At 42.6% G+C, this 15590-nt stretch overlaps 2 protein-coding genes across 5 annotated transcripts in view; both read right to left on the bottom strand.

Moving 5' to 3' along the window:
- Positions 1-1484, bottom strand: part of LOC125225038 (voltage-dependent calcium channel subunit alpha-2/delta-3) — a 139518-nt gene extending 138034 nt beyond the window's left edge. For 2 of the 4 annotated variants that reach the window (XM_048128527.1, XM_048128528.1), the window contains exon 1: positions 1177-1483. In XM_048128527.1, the coding sequence (XP_047984484.1) occupies positions 1177-1274 (98 nt within the window). In that variant the 5' untranslated portion in view covers positions 1275-1483. Of the gene's footprint in view, positions 1-1176 lie in introns of all 4 variants that reach the window. The other 2 variants (XM_048128526.1, XM_048128529.1) reach the window with 2 other exon arrangements.
- A 3713-nt stretch (positions 1485-5197) lies between these two features.
- LOC125225415 (protein patched) overlaps positions 5198-15590 on the bottom strand; it is a 31235-nt gene continuing 20842 nt past the window's right edge. Inside the window, 16 exon segments of the mRNA XM_048129122.1 lie at positions 5198-7008; positions 7011-7132; positions 7135-7180; positions 7377-7685; positions 8131-8373; positions 8837-9019; positions 9375-10253; positions 10348-10491; positions 10597-10788; positions 10954-11201; positions 11318-11447; positions 11566-11700; positions 11779-12048; positions 13531-13735; positions 14125-14336; positions 14613-14758. Coding sequence (XP_047985079.1) covers positions 6880-7008; positions 7011-7132; positions 7135-7180; positions 7377-7685; positions 8131-8373; positions 8837-9019; positions 9375-10253; positions 10348-10491; positions 10597-10788; positions 10954-11201; positions 11318-11447; positions 11566-11700; positions 11779-12048; positions 13531-13735; positions 14125-14336; positions 14613-14758 — 3593 coding nt within the window. The 3' untranslated portion in view covers positions 5198-6879.

Below are 15590 nucleotides of genomic sequence, written 5' to 3'. Positions count from 1 at the left end.
AACATAGGATCAATATTAATAGTTTGTGTAAATACCTCTACGAATGTGTGTACAGTCACGGATTTTAATTGTGGATCAATTTCTAGCTCATTTTATACTGGGTACGACATAGCTTAACTATGAAATAACAAAGTTATGGCTCAACAATTAAAGTCCGTGAGAGTACCTACGTACAACTATCGTCTTTGTATCGGTCTTTGAATAGTCCCAAGTGTCGATACAAACGGTCTGCAACCCTACTTCATCATGTACCTATGAACTGCATACCGACTGCAACGTCGACTTGCATTTCCCATGCAAATTGCAGTCCGTCTATTTCGCCCTTTAATGGTCAACTCACGCAGTTCAAAACCTTTAAATAAGGCACTTGACTGTACAACTAAATATGGTCCTACTTTCAGTAATCAGGCCCACTTGCACGAACCACTTAACTCAGGGTTAGTGGGCTGTCATCTGTCAAATTCCATATAAAATGGTGGGTTAACCCTCCATTTTCGTTGGTGCAAGTGGCCCTAAGGCTACTAAAATCTTTATGCTCGTAATAGGTAATCCCGTTGTATTCGTCGTATTCAGATATGGCTCTAGCCTCCTAAGACCCTGACTCATATTTGCGGGGGGAACTTTCTTCATATTGTTTTTCAAAATTTTTCTTTTAAAAAATTGTTTTTATACCTACTCTGAGCTCCACGCTTAGACTCCTCCTAAACCTAATAGAGGTTAAAATGGTAGATAATTTAGTAATAACTAACATTCAAGCTCGTAAATTGTAAATAATACCTACTACTTAAGATAGCCTACCCTACCATAACGTACCCCAATTAATTAAAGCTCTAGTATTTTCTATATACAAATCTTGGCAAGCAAATCAATCTTCGTGACCTCTAATTCAGATAAACCTGAGTATATATCTCTCCCGTCCATTTGAGTAGAGGGAGTTTGTATTATCCCTCAACATAGTGTTTTTTTACTTGTTAAATAATTTTGTGAAAGCTATCTCACTACAAATTCTCAAATAGTAGTCAGATATAACGTTTTACATTACAAGAAGATGTTTAAAACGCGACTAGAGTTTACAATAAGGAAGTTTTCTCCGAGGACAATTTTTGGCCTTTTTTATGCATATTTGAGAATCTGTCGTCAATTTCCCTTAGGTAAATAGTAAATCTAGTGTCTTACTCATTGTGGGGTATGTCCTCTAACTGGTTAGCAAGCGCGGCGACCGCTAGCAGAGGCATGAACAGCGCCAGAGGCGACATGCTGCCTCTCAGCGCCATCGCACTCCCCACATCACAGGCACCAGAACCACACAGCACTCCCGCTCACATCTAACACGATCGCACTACACTCCTGGTGTCTGAGCCGGTATGTTTGTGAGTCATCGAGTGTAGAATATCAGGTTAGGTCGGACCGAGACGGTGGTGCGGACGAGCCGCGGGTGGAGACAAACGTGCCGCGCGGGAAGCTCGCCGGCAGCGCGCCGCCGCGCCGCCGCGCCGCCGCCGCCGCCCCGCGTCCGCGCCCCGCAGCCGCAGTGGCGTTGCGCGCCGATCATACGCCCAATAACACAGCCTACTACTTATTACTGAGATTTATTTGTTCAGAGGGTTGATGGTCAGCGACCGGAGCGGTCCTCGGCGATGGTAATCAGCTTAATTGGTCCTGAAACACCTGTAAGTCGGGAGGAAGGTTAGCGGGGCATAGAGGTTCGTGGCGGCGGCAGGGTCGGGAGCAGTGTGGCCGCAGCAGCAGCGGCGGTGCTCGCCGGAACGCACATGCGTGGGCACGCCGCCAGGAAATCCTTTATTGATTCCCGCGCTCCCGTTTTCTAAGGAATGTCGCAGGCGGTGTTGCCGCCAAAACCCGCCCGTCATTATATTCTGCGCTAAGCTGATCTCAAGCTAATTTGTTTATCATTCATTTGAAAAGAATAACGTTTATCAGCGTTAATTTTTAAGAAAGAAAGCCATTTATGGTAAAGCGGGGCAATTTCAACGGTGGCTAAGTTGATCTGTGTAAGGTGTCCCCAATATTTTTTATTTAAATCAACCTAGGACATTTTGGGAAACCTAGTGGATCTTGCTCAGCATCATGAACTCTATCAGCCTACCAATTTTTATCAAAATCGGAGACGTGATCCAAATGTACAAACTTAACGGGAATCGTTCTCCTAGAAATTAACCGGCACGGCCGGGTAATTTTCATGGCCGGTGTTAATAGTGTTCCCGGTGGTGTTCCCAAATTACTTATCTGCCTAGGCAGCGCTTATTTTGGTCGATCCAATTACTTCACTCTTTTACAGTGACCTGTCGTTTTATAGAGGAGATGTTTCCATTCACGTGACACATGACTCGGTGAAATATTGAAAATTTCTGCTACATCGGGAAGTAAGTAAAATGTAATGGAAGATTTGACCCGTCCAAGTTAATAAAAAGCTTGTAAAAATAAGGGACTCGCATTTGGAGTCTTTTTAGGAAAAACTTAGGCTAGATGACTAGTTCTTATTAAAAGCAAACCTATTTTTTTACGAGGATAAGGGATCGAATGCTTTGGTCACCAGTAAGCTTACTGGCTTATATAAGCTATACTTTAGCTTAGTAAATTTTGCCAAGCGTGAATAAAAAGTACATTACGATACAAGTGCGTAAAAGAGGAAGTCCGAAACTAGTGGCGGTAAATTAAAACACGACCGAAGGGAGTGTTTTAAATCGACACGAGTTACGAATTTCCTTTTCGCACGTGTATCCTACGACGTTTTTCAGTACAGATGACCCTCCGAAGTTTCGACCTGACATATAAATAACCACTTACTCGCACTAGTGCGTAAAAAAAAAACACCATCTGGATTTAAAACTTTCCCTTCGGTCGTGTTTTATTTTTTTAATTTATCGCCCATTCGCCACTCGTTTTGAACTTCCTTTTTTTCGCACTTGTATCGTAATGTACTAATTTATGGCATGAGCGAACATTCTGAGGTCTGAAGCATTCAATAATATAAAATAGAATCTGAGCGCAGTGAGGCATGAATTTAACGTTCAAGGTGGAAATATTTTTTTCTACCTAATACCTACTTTTCATCACTTGGGCTGTCTCAATCGCCACCGGCACAAAGTCGTAAGCCGATTCCAACGCGGAGTACTTTGCGTGCTTAGCCTTTGCCGCGGACTCCGCTGCCGAGCCAGCACAACCTGTAGTCTGCCTCAAATGGGATGCAGCGTAAGTGCTGACACAAGTTGCATCCCATATAAGGCAGCGCCCCCTACGCCACGGGACCAAGGTCAGCCCGTCAGGCCTTTTACCATCGGTGCGACTCAACCCTGGCGGTTCCAAGACGCACAGTACATTAGCCGACACTAAGGCTCGGCGCACGATCTCATTAATAGAGTGATGCTTCAGGAATCGGCCAGCACACCTCTGACAACTCCGATGCCTTTAAAATTCAGTTGCGTTCATTTTTGCTTCAAAAATGTTACTATTCTATTGATGAATTCTTTTATTGTGACATTGGAAATTAATAATAATTCTTAATACATTGTAGATTACTTTTGTTTGTATTTGTTACGTAATGTCTTTGGCAATATCTGTCTATTAAATTGGTTTCTATCTTTATCTTTTCAATATTATTTTAACCTATTAATAACTTAATGTTAATTAGTAATTTTCTTGTGGACATTTATTTTACCTATATATATATATTTTTTTTTAATGCATCTTTTAATGAATTATTATTCTTTAAATTCTGTTATGTAATTGTATTTTTTTCTTCCTCCTCACTATTTTGACAAATGAATTATTGAATGTTATGTTTCTCTAAATATTATGTTTTGTTATTGCATGCATGTGAATATTATGTTTTGATCTTGTGTGCCTAGATTTAAGATTCAAACACAATGTAATATTGTTAATGAATAAATAACTGTGAACTGTGAACTAAGGCCTTGGTGCCCATCTTCCCCCACCAATATTCCACAACGGCACCGATGAACCTCGCACACCCTCGCCCCCAACCTGAGAGCCGTCGAGATTCTCAAAGAGTCATTGTCTAAGAGCGTTCCAAGCTGAGGCGAAGGCAGGGCGTGTAGTCACGCCCCAGATTCCGGTCGCTCCAGAGCTTTAAGATGTGCCAGGTCCGAACCCGATGCATCACCCAACAAGGAATCGTAGACGTGCTTGCTCCAAAAGTCGTCCCACTGCTTTTGAGTCGCTGGGTTGTCAGGATGCCTATCGCCTGGGACAGTTTCCGACCATTTGTCTAGTGCATCAGCAACCAACGGGACCGCGGAAGTGCCACCATTTAAGGGGAGAATGCGAGTGGCAAGATTCCCCGACCCGTGTGACGATGCAAGAAACGCGACTAGTCCTAATCACTCAATTGATCTATATAATTCTAATAAACATTTAGTCTAAAAATATTACCATATAATTATACCCACAGCATACATCTTTTCACATTAAACTAAACTATTTATGACAAAATGATTACCTTCTAAAATAGTACTTAAATAAAAAATGCTACGTTGTTTCATCCTAAAAGGGCAGAATAGCGGGTAAAAAAATCCCTTTTTTCCTCTTTGTAATAGTGGTATAAAAAAGAACATTTTCAAAGTATGTACATATAGTGCATTGCGATTTGCAGTTTTTATATCCTAACCACATCAATATGGTTTCAAAACCATGACAACTTGTTAAATCTGAATCGGGCCTGCGTTCAGGTATTATTGCAACGTAAGACTATGTCAATCATGTAGTTAATTAACTTCGTGTCACTCTGTTATTAGCTTGGGTTTCAAAATGTAGAAGATTTAAGCTGTGGTGTTAAAGGTTTACTTTAGTAGAGTAATATCTGTCGACTGCCTCCTATGACGTGCGATATTGAAAATATCGTTATTATCCATTATACTTATATTGCTTATAATGATGACAAAGGTATTACTTACCTATAGGTACATTTGCAATATGTTATACAGATCTTAATCGATGTCATGTTATTAGAGGTTAGATTTGACAAATTTTCTCGTCATTGTGGATACGATAAGAAACTTTACCGCGATCACTGTCACCTGTCACTCTTGAGTTGTAGACCTTTTACGACCTTGTAATGAGAATTTCAGTGACCCATGTGTGGGGGCACTGGGCAGGGAACGTATTAAAGTATTTGCATACTAGGGTATTGTAGGCAAATTAAGAAAATAGCAGGTTATAAGTTTAAAATATTTTATTTTCTCAATACAGTTGACAGTTTAACTTTCGTTTAAAATTATTGTCACGAGTGCTTCGTTCAAGTAAAAATATTTTTATTAAAATCTCATATCAATTACAGTAATATACGTCATCATAAAAAAACACTGGGGCAGTAGCTGCTGGCACATTAATGCTCGATAGGAATTAATTTAGACATTAAAAAAAGGCTATTCACCACTGAAGTGTTCTGCTGGTTGAATAAGTTGTCTTCATTTTCAAAGATTTAAGGTCCCTGAGACAACACTTCCTTGGCGACTAATTGCTAAATATAAGCTGTTCGTTGGGTCACATACCTATAAGAGCAAACACAACTCATTTACATTACAACCTATAGTTTTTCGACAATATGTCAGTTAAAATTGTATAAAAATAAACTATACAATGGTGCTACTCGTCGTAGGCACCTCGCTTACCTACTTGTAAACGTTCGCCTTGCAGACCATCATCTGGCCACGAATAACAAGTTATTTGAAAATAAAAATTACCAAAGTAGCGAGGAGCGTATCTGCCTCATATACAAATATTTGTGCGTGTATTTCAGCAGTCGTTTTTCGCTATCGTTAAAATAACTCATTATTCGCCGCCAATCATCGCCCGCCTATTCTAAAACTATATTTACAGAATATCATTATGTTATATGCGTATAAATTAATATAATCTAATAAGTACTTTGCACAAAATGTCACAACGTTATTGGTTAGTTCCCATATGAGGTCGGCGCCTTACCTTGTACTCTGAATACTGTGTTTTGATCGTTAAATGCAGTCTTCACAATTTTATATGAACGTTTACCTAAAGATCACAAATTACAGTTAGATATCTAGGTAATCTCATAAATAGCTTCTTAACCTAACGCTACGAGTAACTAAATAATTTGTACAATAAATCTGAGATTTCTTACAGACTTCACTGGTGAAAGAATAATCATAAACGTAAAATAAATAATATCATAAATTACATAATAATAATATTTGACCACAGTCTTTAGAGAAGGTATAAAATATAACAAGAAGCATTATGGAGACAAATGGAAATGTCTTTAAAATAGGAACACACAGAATTAAAATGATATTTGGTCTTTAAAGATTCAACCTCGAGTTCACACTGAATCACGCGTCACCGCTACAAACACTAGTGCTTTCGTGGAATGCCTTCGCCCGACAATAACACTGGGGCCATGGGGGGTTTCATTGGAAAATTGTTAGACGTCAATCTGAATGTTACAATTTCAAGTACACTTTAAAGAACACGAAAATATAAATTCTCACTTATATGGCAGTCTTATCGAGCAAACTCTTGAAAAATTACCTATTTTAACACCCCATGGTCCCAGTATTAAAATGGCTGCCTAAATACAAACCAGCACTTACAAAACAAATTATTGTAGCCTCCACTGTACCTAATTGTTATTTTCATGAACTGTTAACTTAAAATTACAATCTTCGTAATACTGCCTCAAGGCTTCGAATACAAACATCGCTACGCGCCTCAAGACGGCTTACGATCCACAGACACGATTGTGTAACTTTAGACAGAGATATCGTTTCCTACTTAACGATCAGATCCAAAGAAAACAAATGATATAGTCTTACTTCACAATTATGAAACTACACACTTGAGGGGTCAAGTTGCTTAGAATGTTCAATGCCTGGATGAGTCACTCTCGTGGCCGGAGTCTCGTCCGTTCTCGCGCGGGGAGGCGCGGTGCTCCCTTTCATCTCTGTACCGGTCCCGCCTGTCCCTCGACCGATCTCGGTCTCTCTCGCGTCTCTGTCGCGGTCCCGGTCCCGGTCTCGGTCCCTGTCGCGGTCTCTGTCTCGGTCTCGGTCCCGTTCGTCGTCGCGATCCCTGCGGCGGTCGCGGTCGTAATAGTGGTAGGAGCGGCGAGTTTTCGGTCACTTGGTGTGACCACTTCCACCTTTATGTTTGCTGTTGCTGTCACCTGTAAAAAAATATTTATCGTTAATATATGTTCTGAATAACTTGACATTGCTGATGTCATAAAACTAAAATATGCCACATCATCACCCCGAATTGCACGTCAGTCGAAGCTAACTGGCAAAACTACGCACTGTTACACACGAATATTAAGGACTGAAATATTCTACAAATTCATAACATCTATTTACGTTTCCTACCTTAGTTGTAATAGATCCAGAGTGCGATGTCTTGGTCGGCGTAGATCGTCCGCTATTGGAATCACTTCCATTATACGTCGTCGTTTCCACGACCACCTCAGGTTGCACCACGATGGACTGCATCGAAGACTGCGCGGACTGCCCTGAGCTGTGCCAGCTCGGTTCCTCGGTGATGGTGGTGAGTGAAGGCGCGCAGGAGCGAGGTGAGGGCTTGTTGCGAGATTTGTCCGAGTTGGACTTCCGACTCGCTATGGGTGAACATTTTGGGGACGGAGTCGATAGCCGCTCTGGGTGCTCTAGAGGTCGAACCTGAAAAAAATATATTTTATAAGCGACGGTGGCAATATTTTAAAAGTAACTGTTATTTATCAATGAAAAGTTTACCCTACGTCAGCCAGCAATGATTAAGTAAACTAAAGATTTAACTCGTCCCACATGATATCGTGGTAACGATAACAGGATATTATTATGAATTTTGCAAAATAACCAAGGAATCTTTAAATAACGCAACTATGGGAACAAAATCAAATTATTTTAACAAATATTCTGATTTGTGTTTTTTATGTAGTCACACTACTATATATAATTTTGTCATATATTAAAGAGAACCATCACCCCTAGGCCACCTCGCCACTCGCGTGGTGGCGAGGTGGCCTAGGGGTGATGGCGTTTGGCCCGGATTGCTAAATGACGCCGGTTCGAATCTTTAAATAAGTTTGCTATAATTCCAAGTGATAAATTTAACCAAACTTACCTCAGCAGCGGGTCCCAGAAGCGCCAACACGATGGGGAAGAACAGTAGTCCATTGATCAAGCCGAGTATAACTAGCGCCAGCAGCAGCCTCAGGAACAGCCTAGCCACGAAGCCGAACTCGCTGGTGGCCAGCATGGAGGCGGCCAGCGCGGCGGCCAGCGCGCCGTGCAGCACGGGCGCCAGCACCGCCTCCACCGCCAGCATCGCGCGCCGGCGGCGGCAGCCGATGGAGGTTACGAAGGCCTGGAGGAAAAAATTAAACGTCATAAATGTTGTTAAATGTGGGTTAAATTGTGGTGTAGGCGAGAGGCTGGCAACCTGTCACTGCAATGCCACAGTTTCGTTTTCTTTTAACCCCTTATTTGCCAAGAGTGGCCCTGAAGCTTTAGTAGTTTCATGTGCTCTGCCTACCCCTTTATGGGATGCAGGCGTGATAGTATGTATGTATGTATGTAAATGTTGTTGTATTCGTGACTGACGAGAACCTAAATGTAAATGTCCCGACATATCAAATCCAGCCTACGATCCAATTCATGAGTGACCGAAATTTCGTTTCAATAAGGATTTAAAGTCTGAAGATTGAGGTCGTAATAACACAAATGAGACACCGTCTAGCTAGAGATCAGTTTGTAGCGACATCGCTCAGTCCAATATTTGAAGTAACAATTTCAGCAAAATGTGTAAAGATATTCGAGTGGATACGTACCAAGCAAAGGTGCACGGTGAAGTGCACGCCCCTGCCGATGGCGAGCACGAGCAGCACGGCGGGCACGGCGGACAGCTTGACGCCGAGCGCGGCCATCGTGCCCACCAGCTGCAGCACCAGCAGCGCCAGGGACAACGTCACCAGGAATGCTGCCCACGCGTTCAGCAGGAGCACCATTACCGCCTGGGGAATTAACAAACTTTTAGAAAATTCATAAAAGGAATTGGTTTGAATTGACGACCGGTCGGCCTAGCGCATAGTGACCCTGCCTGCTACGCCGCGGTCCCGGGTTCGAATCCAGGTAAGGGCATTTATTTGTGTGATGAGCACAGATATTTGTTCCTGTTTTCTATTAACACTTTACGTCTGAGTACCCACAACACAAGCCTTCTTGAGCTTACCGTGGGACTCAGTCAATGTGTGTAAGAATGTCCTATAATATTTATTTATTTATTTGAATGATTTTTTACTGTTGAGTAATATTAAGAATAAACCATCAAATTCAATAAAGAAATAAACTATTTGATTGTATACTTACGATAAAAACTGCAGCCAAAGCGCACGCCAAAGCGAACATCAAAGACGTCCGCAGATATAAGTACTGCTCCCAGAACAGGAACGGGATCCCAGATGGAAAATTAGCCAGCCCCTTCGCTTCAAACTTCAGGCACAGCTCGCGCACCGACATTATCAGGTTCTTTATGTTCTCCGTGTCCGTAAGGCCGGACAGATAGAAAGGCAGCTGGGTGTAGATAAGCGGTGATGATTTTGGAATTTTCAAATCCGTGTCTTTAGGGAAGTGTGTCCATCTCTTTGGTTGAGGTTTCAGGTTGCCTTGGGAAGCGCCATAAGCCAGAGCGTCGTTAGTGGCCCACGCAGAGAGGTAGTTGTAGAAAGCCTTTGGATTAATTATGCCCTCTTTGTCGACTAGTCGGTGGCCGTTCTTCACGTCCTTGATGAGTGATTTGTCGATCGGATTGTCCACATGTCCGGTTTGTACTAGAAGTTTGTATGCGAGCATGCCCTCGTCACTTGCATTTTGATACAAAAACTCGGATGTTATACATCCGTTTGCAAAGTCTCTGTCGAATGCATCTTGAAGATCTAACAGCCAATCGCGGAACAGACTCAGCCAGAACTTTGTAAGTCCTCCGTTGTCGTTCTTTATGATGTTCGGTATCCGTACAAACTGATCGTGATATTCGTAAAGAAGTTTCTGGTTGGTGGGGTATTCGAAATCGCCTTGCGTGACTGCGTACATATTATAGAAGCCGAAGTACTTTTCTTGTCGTGACAGGAACTCGTGTTCATCTGTGTTTTCAGGTACAATATCGGTTAGGTCGAGACCGTCTTTAACCTTCGTCGCTCCCCAGACACTTGCTAAGATGACAGCGATCAACGCTAGCATTGACGTCACCTAAAAATTTTTACAAACATTGATCAATCAAGAAACTTAGAATAGATATTTTTTATGGGTTTAATTAAACTGAGAATAGATAAAGAGTACGAACCTTAACATCAGGCCGCATGATAAAGGGCGTGTAATGAGTCTTCGCCCACTTGGTGAGCGACAGGCTCAAACAACACGATTTCTTTGCCTCAGCGCCTCCATTGTCTGGGTCTAACGGCTGTCTGCTCGTATCTTTCACAGCATTCTAAAACAATAAGGAAAAGGGTTGATTTAAGCTTCAAAACTAGCGAACACAAAAATGTAAGGATTTTTTACTAAATCAAGGCATGGCTGGAATTTAGGTTCTCACCTTGTCAGTCTTTCCACTACGTGTATTGGATCTCCCACTGGTCCGTTTGACTCGAGTGGGGAGCGGGCTTTCTGGCATGATGCAGCACAACAAGTCGGAACGGGCAGCCGAGCGCCGGCGCAGGTCCAGAGAGATCATCGCCGGAAACACTAGCAACATCGATCCTAAGTTGAAGAGTAAGAGGATAGCAGCCTGTAATTAATGGAAAAATATTTGTCCTTAGTTAACGCGATTGGTTTAAAATCTCATGACACAACAGTGATGCAAAAATGCTGGTATTATATGCTTTGTATTACACCGTTCCATATTTTAAAATTCTCAGCTCTCAAGGGCAAGCAGTGTTTTGTTTAAGCGTACCTGAAGGCAGAAGGCACGCAGCGCTGGTATTGGCAGTAGTGCAGCAGCCAAGAACGCCATGGCATTGCAAAGCGACGCCAGTAGCACGCTCAGGCCACTCTTCTTGAGCACCAGGCCGGTTCTCTCTTCCCGTGGCACGTCTCCCGACTGTTCCACGTATGTGTGTGTGAGGAGAAACATATCTTGCACGCCGAGACCCAACGCTAGGAAAGGCACGATCTGTGTACTAGTTGCATTGAATGGGATGCCTGAAAATTATAAAATTACAAGTTATATAACTACATTTTGTGACTAAAATAAAGTTATAACTGTTAAGCGAAGTAAATGTGGCGAAAAAAATCAAAATAAATAAAACGATGATCACCTAATAGGGCACAGAAGCCTAATCCAGCGGCAACTGACATGGAAAGTAGGAGCACTCCAGCAATGCCTACTCCTGCTTGTGAACGGACGGGGTCCTGCCATTGCATCAACGTAACGGCAACATAAATTAACTGAAAATAATGGAAATCGAAATAAAACAAATGATGTTAAAAGAAACAAAAGAAGGTGATTCTGTAAATGCATGATAATATTGGTGGAAGTTGTGGGTAAGTAAATCAAAAAGCTCACCATGATCATGTATCCTACAACGATGTTCTTAAGGGATAGTTCGGAGAATTTTCCTAGGATGTCGTTCAAAGTTGACGTGGAGAACGGATGAAAGGTGTACCAAGGTGATACTGAAGCTGCCGTTTTTCTTACTTCCTGTAATGAAATGAGACAGATTATTACCTTGTTCTGATATTGCTAATTAAAATTGACGGGGTTAGTTCTGAGACTTACCGTAGCAAACTTCCGTTGCCAGGCGTCGAGTATGCTAGCGGCTTTCTCCTGGTTCCAGCCGACGTGGTGCACCTTGTGGCTCTCGGACCAGTACTCAAACATCTCGCGCTCGCCCATGAGCTGCACGACGGACTGCAGCGCGCGCGCGCTGCGCAGCGCCGAAGTGTTGTTGCGCGTCACGCCGCCCACGATCAGCTGCTCCGGCCAGTGCATGTACGCCGCCGCGAACCCGTAGCACCCGTTCGACAGCTCGGCCGCCACGTCTGGAATCTAAACAAACAGACCTTTACATTCTTGACAACCGAACGTATTCATTAACGAACACGAGTGTCACCTGCTCCGGACGACATAGTTACGAACAAAGGGTGTCGCAAGATTAACGAGGTTTCCTTGGAACTGTACGTTTGTGTGTATCGGGTGGCGAGCATTATTGATAGTGTCATTGTGACGGCGATAGCGGCGGCAAACGAGGCCCATTGAAGCGTGTACAATGCGCCCGTATAATGCGGGGTCCGGCTGCGCGGGCGCAGGGAACAATGCGCGCCCGATCTGCGCCGCGGCCCTTCGCCGAACGTGGGTGGCGGCAACCCGCGCCGTGCCGACCTCACAAAAACGGGCCTTACCCACTCGGCACATTCGACTGCGTTTCCAGTGCAGCCCGCGACCACTTGGAACGTACATTTATAAAATGTTGCACAACCAAACAAACGCCTCGATAAGTTTAAATTTTGCTTTAAGACATAATTCAGCGTTTCCAGTTTGCGGACGATAATGTCATTATGCAGCGTTCAGTGTGTAATTAGCATCGGAACATAACTTTCTCGGGTCGCGACTGCAGCGAGCAACGGCGGCGGCGCGCCGGCAGGTAGCCGCCATCTGCCGTCGGCGACCGCTTTCATCCCGTCTTATTACCGTTTCCAAAAATACTTTATTATTATGAAAAGTATTTAAGGTTTATGCGTTCGAAATCGATAAAGTTATTTTATTTGTCGTGATTCTACATGCTTTATTTATGTGCCAGTAAAACCGTCGTAAATTGAAGTCTTCATAAAAGGACCGGGAGTCGTCGTAATAGTTCCTAATGTGGGTCTCATGGTCTCACGGTGGCGTAACAAATCACTATGCATGGAGTTTGATCTCATTCATATTTAAACTTTACAAAAAAAGGGGATTTTAGAGTAATGAAAATGTCACATTCTTGTTACTAAACAGGTTGCTGGATAACCTTGACGCGAAATACAATGAATACTATGAAAAGTTATAGACCTTATAATTGAGGAGGATTAACCTTCAAGGTAGGTTCCTATTATTTGATGAAATAACACGGACATACAGAGTGAAAGTGATTTCTTATTTTCGAGACATTTAACAGTAACCAATGCTAATATTTACTTTATTATGGATCTAACGAGAACGATTTACTACTTCTGCATATTTCAGCCAGCGTAGCCGAATGGCAATGACAGTAATGCAAACTAGCTCTGTCGCGCGAATACGCATTTGCGATAGATATAGTTAGCTACGAAACAGATATTATCGTGAGCGTTTGTGCACTTGGCTACGCACACAGTTAAGCATTGCCGCGTCTCCTGTAAAGACAAGGTTGCATGTACGCCTTCAAATCAAGGGTGAACAGGCATCTTCTGGGCGAGCTCACTCCATCGTAGGCCACGTCTTTGCCTTTGGCTAGTCTGTGGTCAAGAATAAGTCCATTCATAATAAAAAAAGTAAAATGTTAGTGAAAGTATGTACCTGGCCGTTTTTGTTGGGCGCAGTGTCCGGGCAGTGCGTGTCGCTGGGGTCCAGGCACGGCTTCTTCATGTAGGCGGACGTGATACCAGCCCGCTTCATGTACGCCTCCATCGTGCTCAGCGGGAACTGGATCTTCAGCCCTTTTACTTCTTCTAACACCTCTTGCGGGTTTAGCTGCGTCCATTTTAATTTGTGTTGGAGGACACTGGAATAAAAATGTTTCTAAGAAATGGTACCATCAGCAACAGTGTTAGCTGTACATTTGTTTTGTAATCCTTATTACAAGGACATAAAGTCTACCGATGGTTAGTTAAGGGTGTTGCTGATTGTACCTTAGGCACTAGTCTTACCAAAAGAGAACGATCATCGCTCGGCGACGAAATATAAATCGCTCGCGCTATCAATGCGTCTCTTTTATTTACACAGGAGCGACTATATTTTGTTCGTTTCTATCGCCGATTACTCGCTACTGGTGGAACTAGTGCCTAAAATGTGTATAAGTTTTGCTTAGTAATAGATGAACAGTTAATAGAACCCGTTAGATAAACCGTACGACATCACAACAATACTATTAAGATGACAAAAATAACTTACGGTACAGAAATCGGATAATCCGGGCCCAGCAACTGGGATCCTTCCCAGAAACAATCGAGCGGCGTGATAATGGCGCACGGGATGATGTTCTCGAAGATCTTCTCTATGTGATACTCCTCGAAGTCGGGTATGCTCGGGCTGTAGCAGAGGTCTTTGAGCCTCCACTCAGTGTCGTACATGTGAACTGTTACCCTAGTTGCTGCCTTAACCACCTGTAAATGATAAAAAATAATCTGACGTTAACTTAGATATTTACACTATTTGAATTTCTAAAAAGTCACACACTGGGCCATATAAAAATGCCTTGATGAGAATTTACAAGAAACATAATATTTGCGATGCATTACGCAACGGGATTGCAGCATCAGGGGGCCAGCCGTAGAGCCTTCGGAACTTGACACCCTTCGGTCAAAACTCCACCTTGTTGAAGGTCGCTAAGCGTTCAAGTAGTTTAATACTTCTCAGGTAATATGTTTAATTATAATTACCTCTAGATGATCAAGGAGTGCTTTCGCGTGAAGTAGTGACGCATCCGGGTCCTTAGCAGTCTGAATGATGAGCTGATGCGTTGAAGAATCCGTTTCGCCCAAGGCCTTTGCGGTATACTTCAGTTCCGCTTCCAATCTGCCACCCTCTGAAGCAAAACAATTAAATTGTAAGAACATTATGCAAATAACTTAAAACACCTCTTAGACAGTGCCGACAAATTAACATGTAGAATGCACTACTGCATAAAAAGTATACCTTTAAATAAGATAATGAAAATGCAATCTAGTTTACATTGAAACATTTTTTCTTTATCGTAAAACGATACAAGTCTCGAATGCCGTGGCCCATTAATATAAATCGTCGTTTTAATGCGATAGTCGTTATAGGCACAGACAACTTAATTTAGCTGCTCGTGTGTTGTCACAACTTAATGTCGGCAAAGTAAGGAAATAATACGGACACCTATCTTTTTATTTGCATACGAGTTTGTCTTTGAGATATCTACACCGTTGTAAATAGGTTTTTTTTAAGTTCGTCATTATAGCGTGCCCGATGTTGCCATTTCTCACTGGATATCTGTGGTAGGATCGACAAAAAATGTGTCTAATTTTAGCTATCCCATCAGCACCCACGGCTTATTGGTGAGTGTCGACACATTTGTCAGGGGAGCGCGATAGTTAGCTGCGCTCGTGATTTATCTACACGTGGGGACTGCTATCGGCTCCACGCCTTCGCTCGCACCACATTACATGGCATCCTCGGCATTCAGTAAATTTCAACCCAGCTAGTGAAAATATTCACTGATGAACCTTAAAAGTTATAGATTTAATGAAATAAGGAACTATACTTGTTGTTGCTATATTTGGGCATTATGTACCGCATAACAATACAGTGTGATAATACTGATAATATTACAGCTTCGTTTCTTAGCCACCCACATAAGTATCACCTATCGAATAAAACGGCGCCTTCACTAA

This window comes from Leguminivora glycinivorella, chromosome 4 (genome assembly GCF_023078275.1).
Source record: "Leguminivora glycinivorella isolate SPB_JAAS2020 chromosome 4, LegGlyc_1.1, whole genome shotgun sequence".
Taxonomy (NCBI): Eukaryota; Metazoa; Arthropoda; class Insecta; order Lepidoptera; family Tortricidae; genus Leguminivora; species Leguminivora glycinivorella.
The sequence above is the reverse complement of the archived record's forward strand: the minus strand, read 5'-3'. Positions and strand labels throughout refer to the sequence as shown.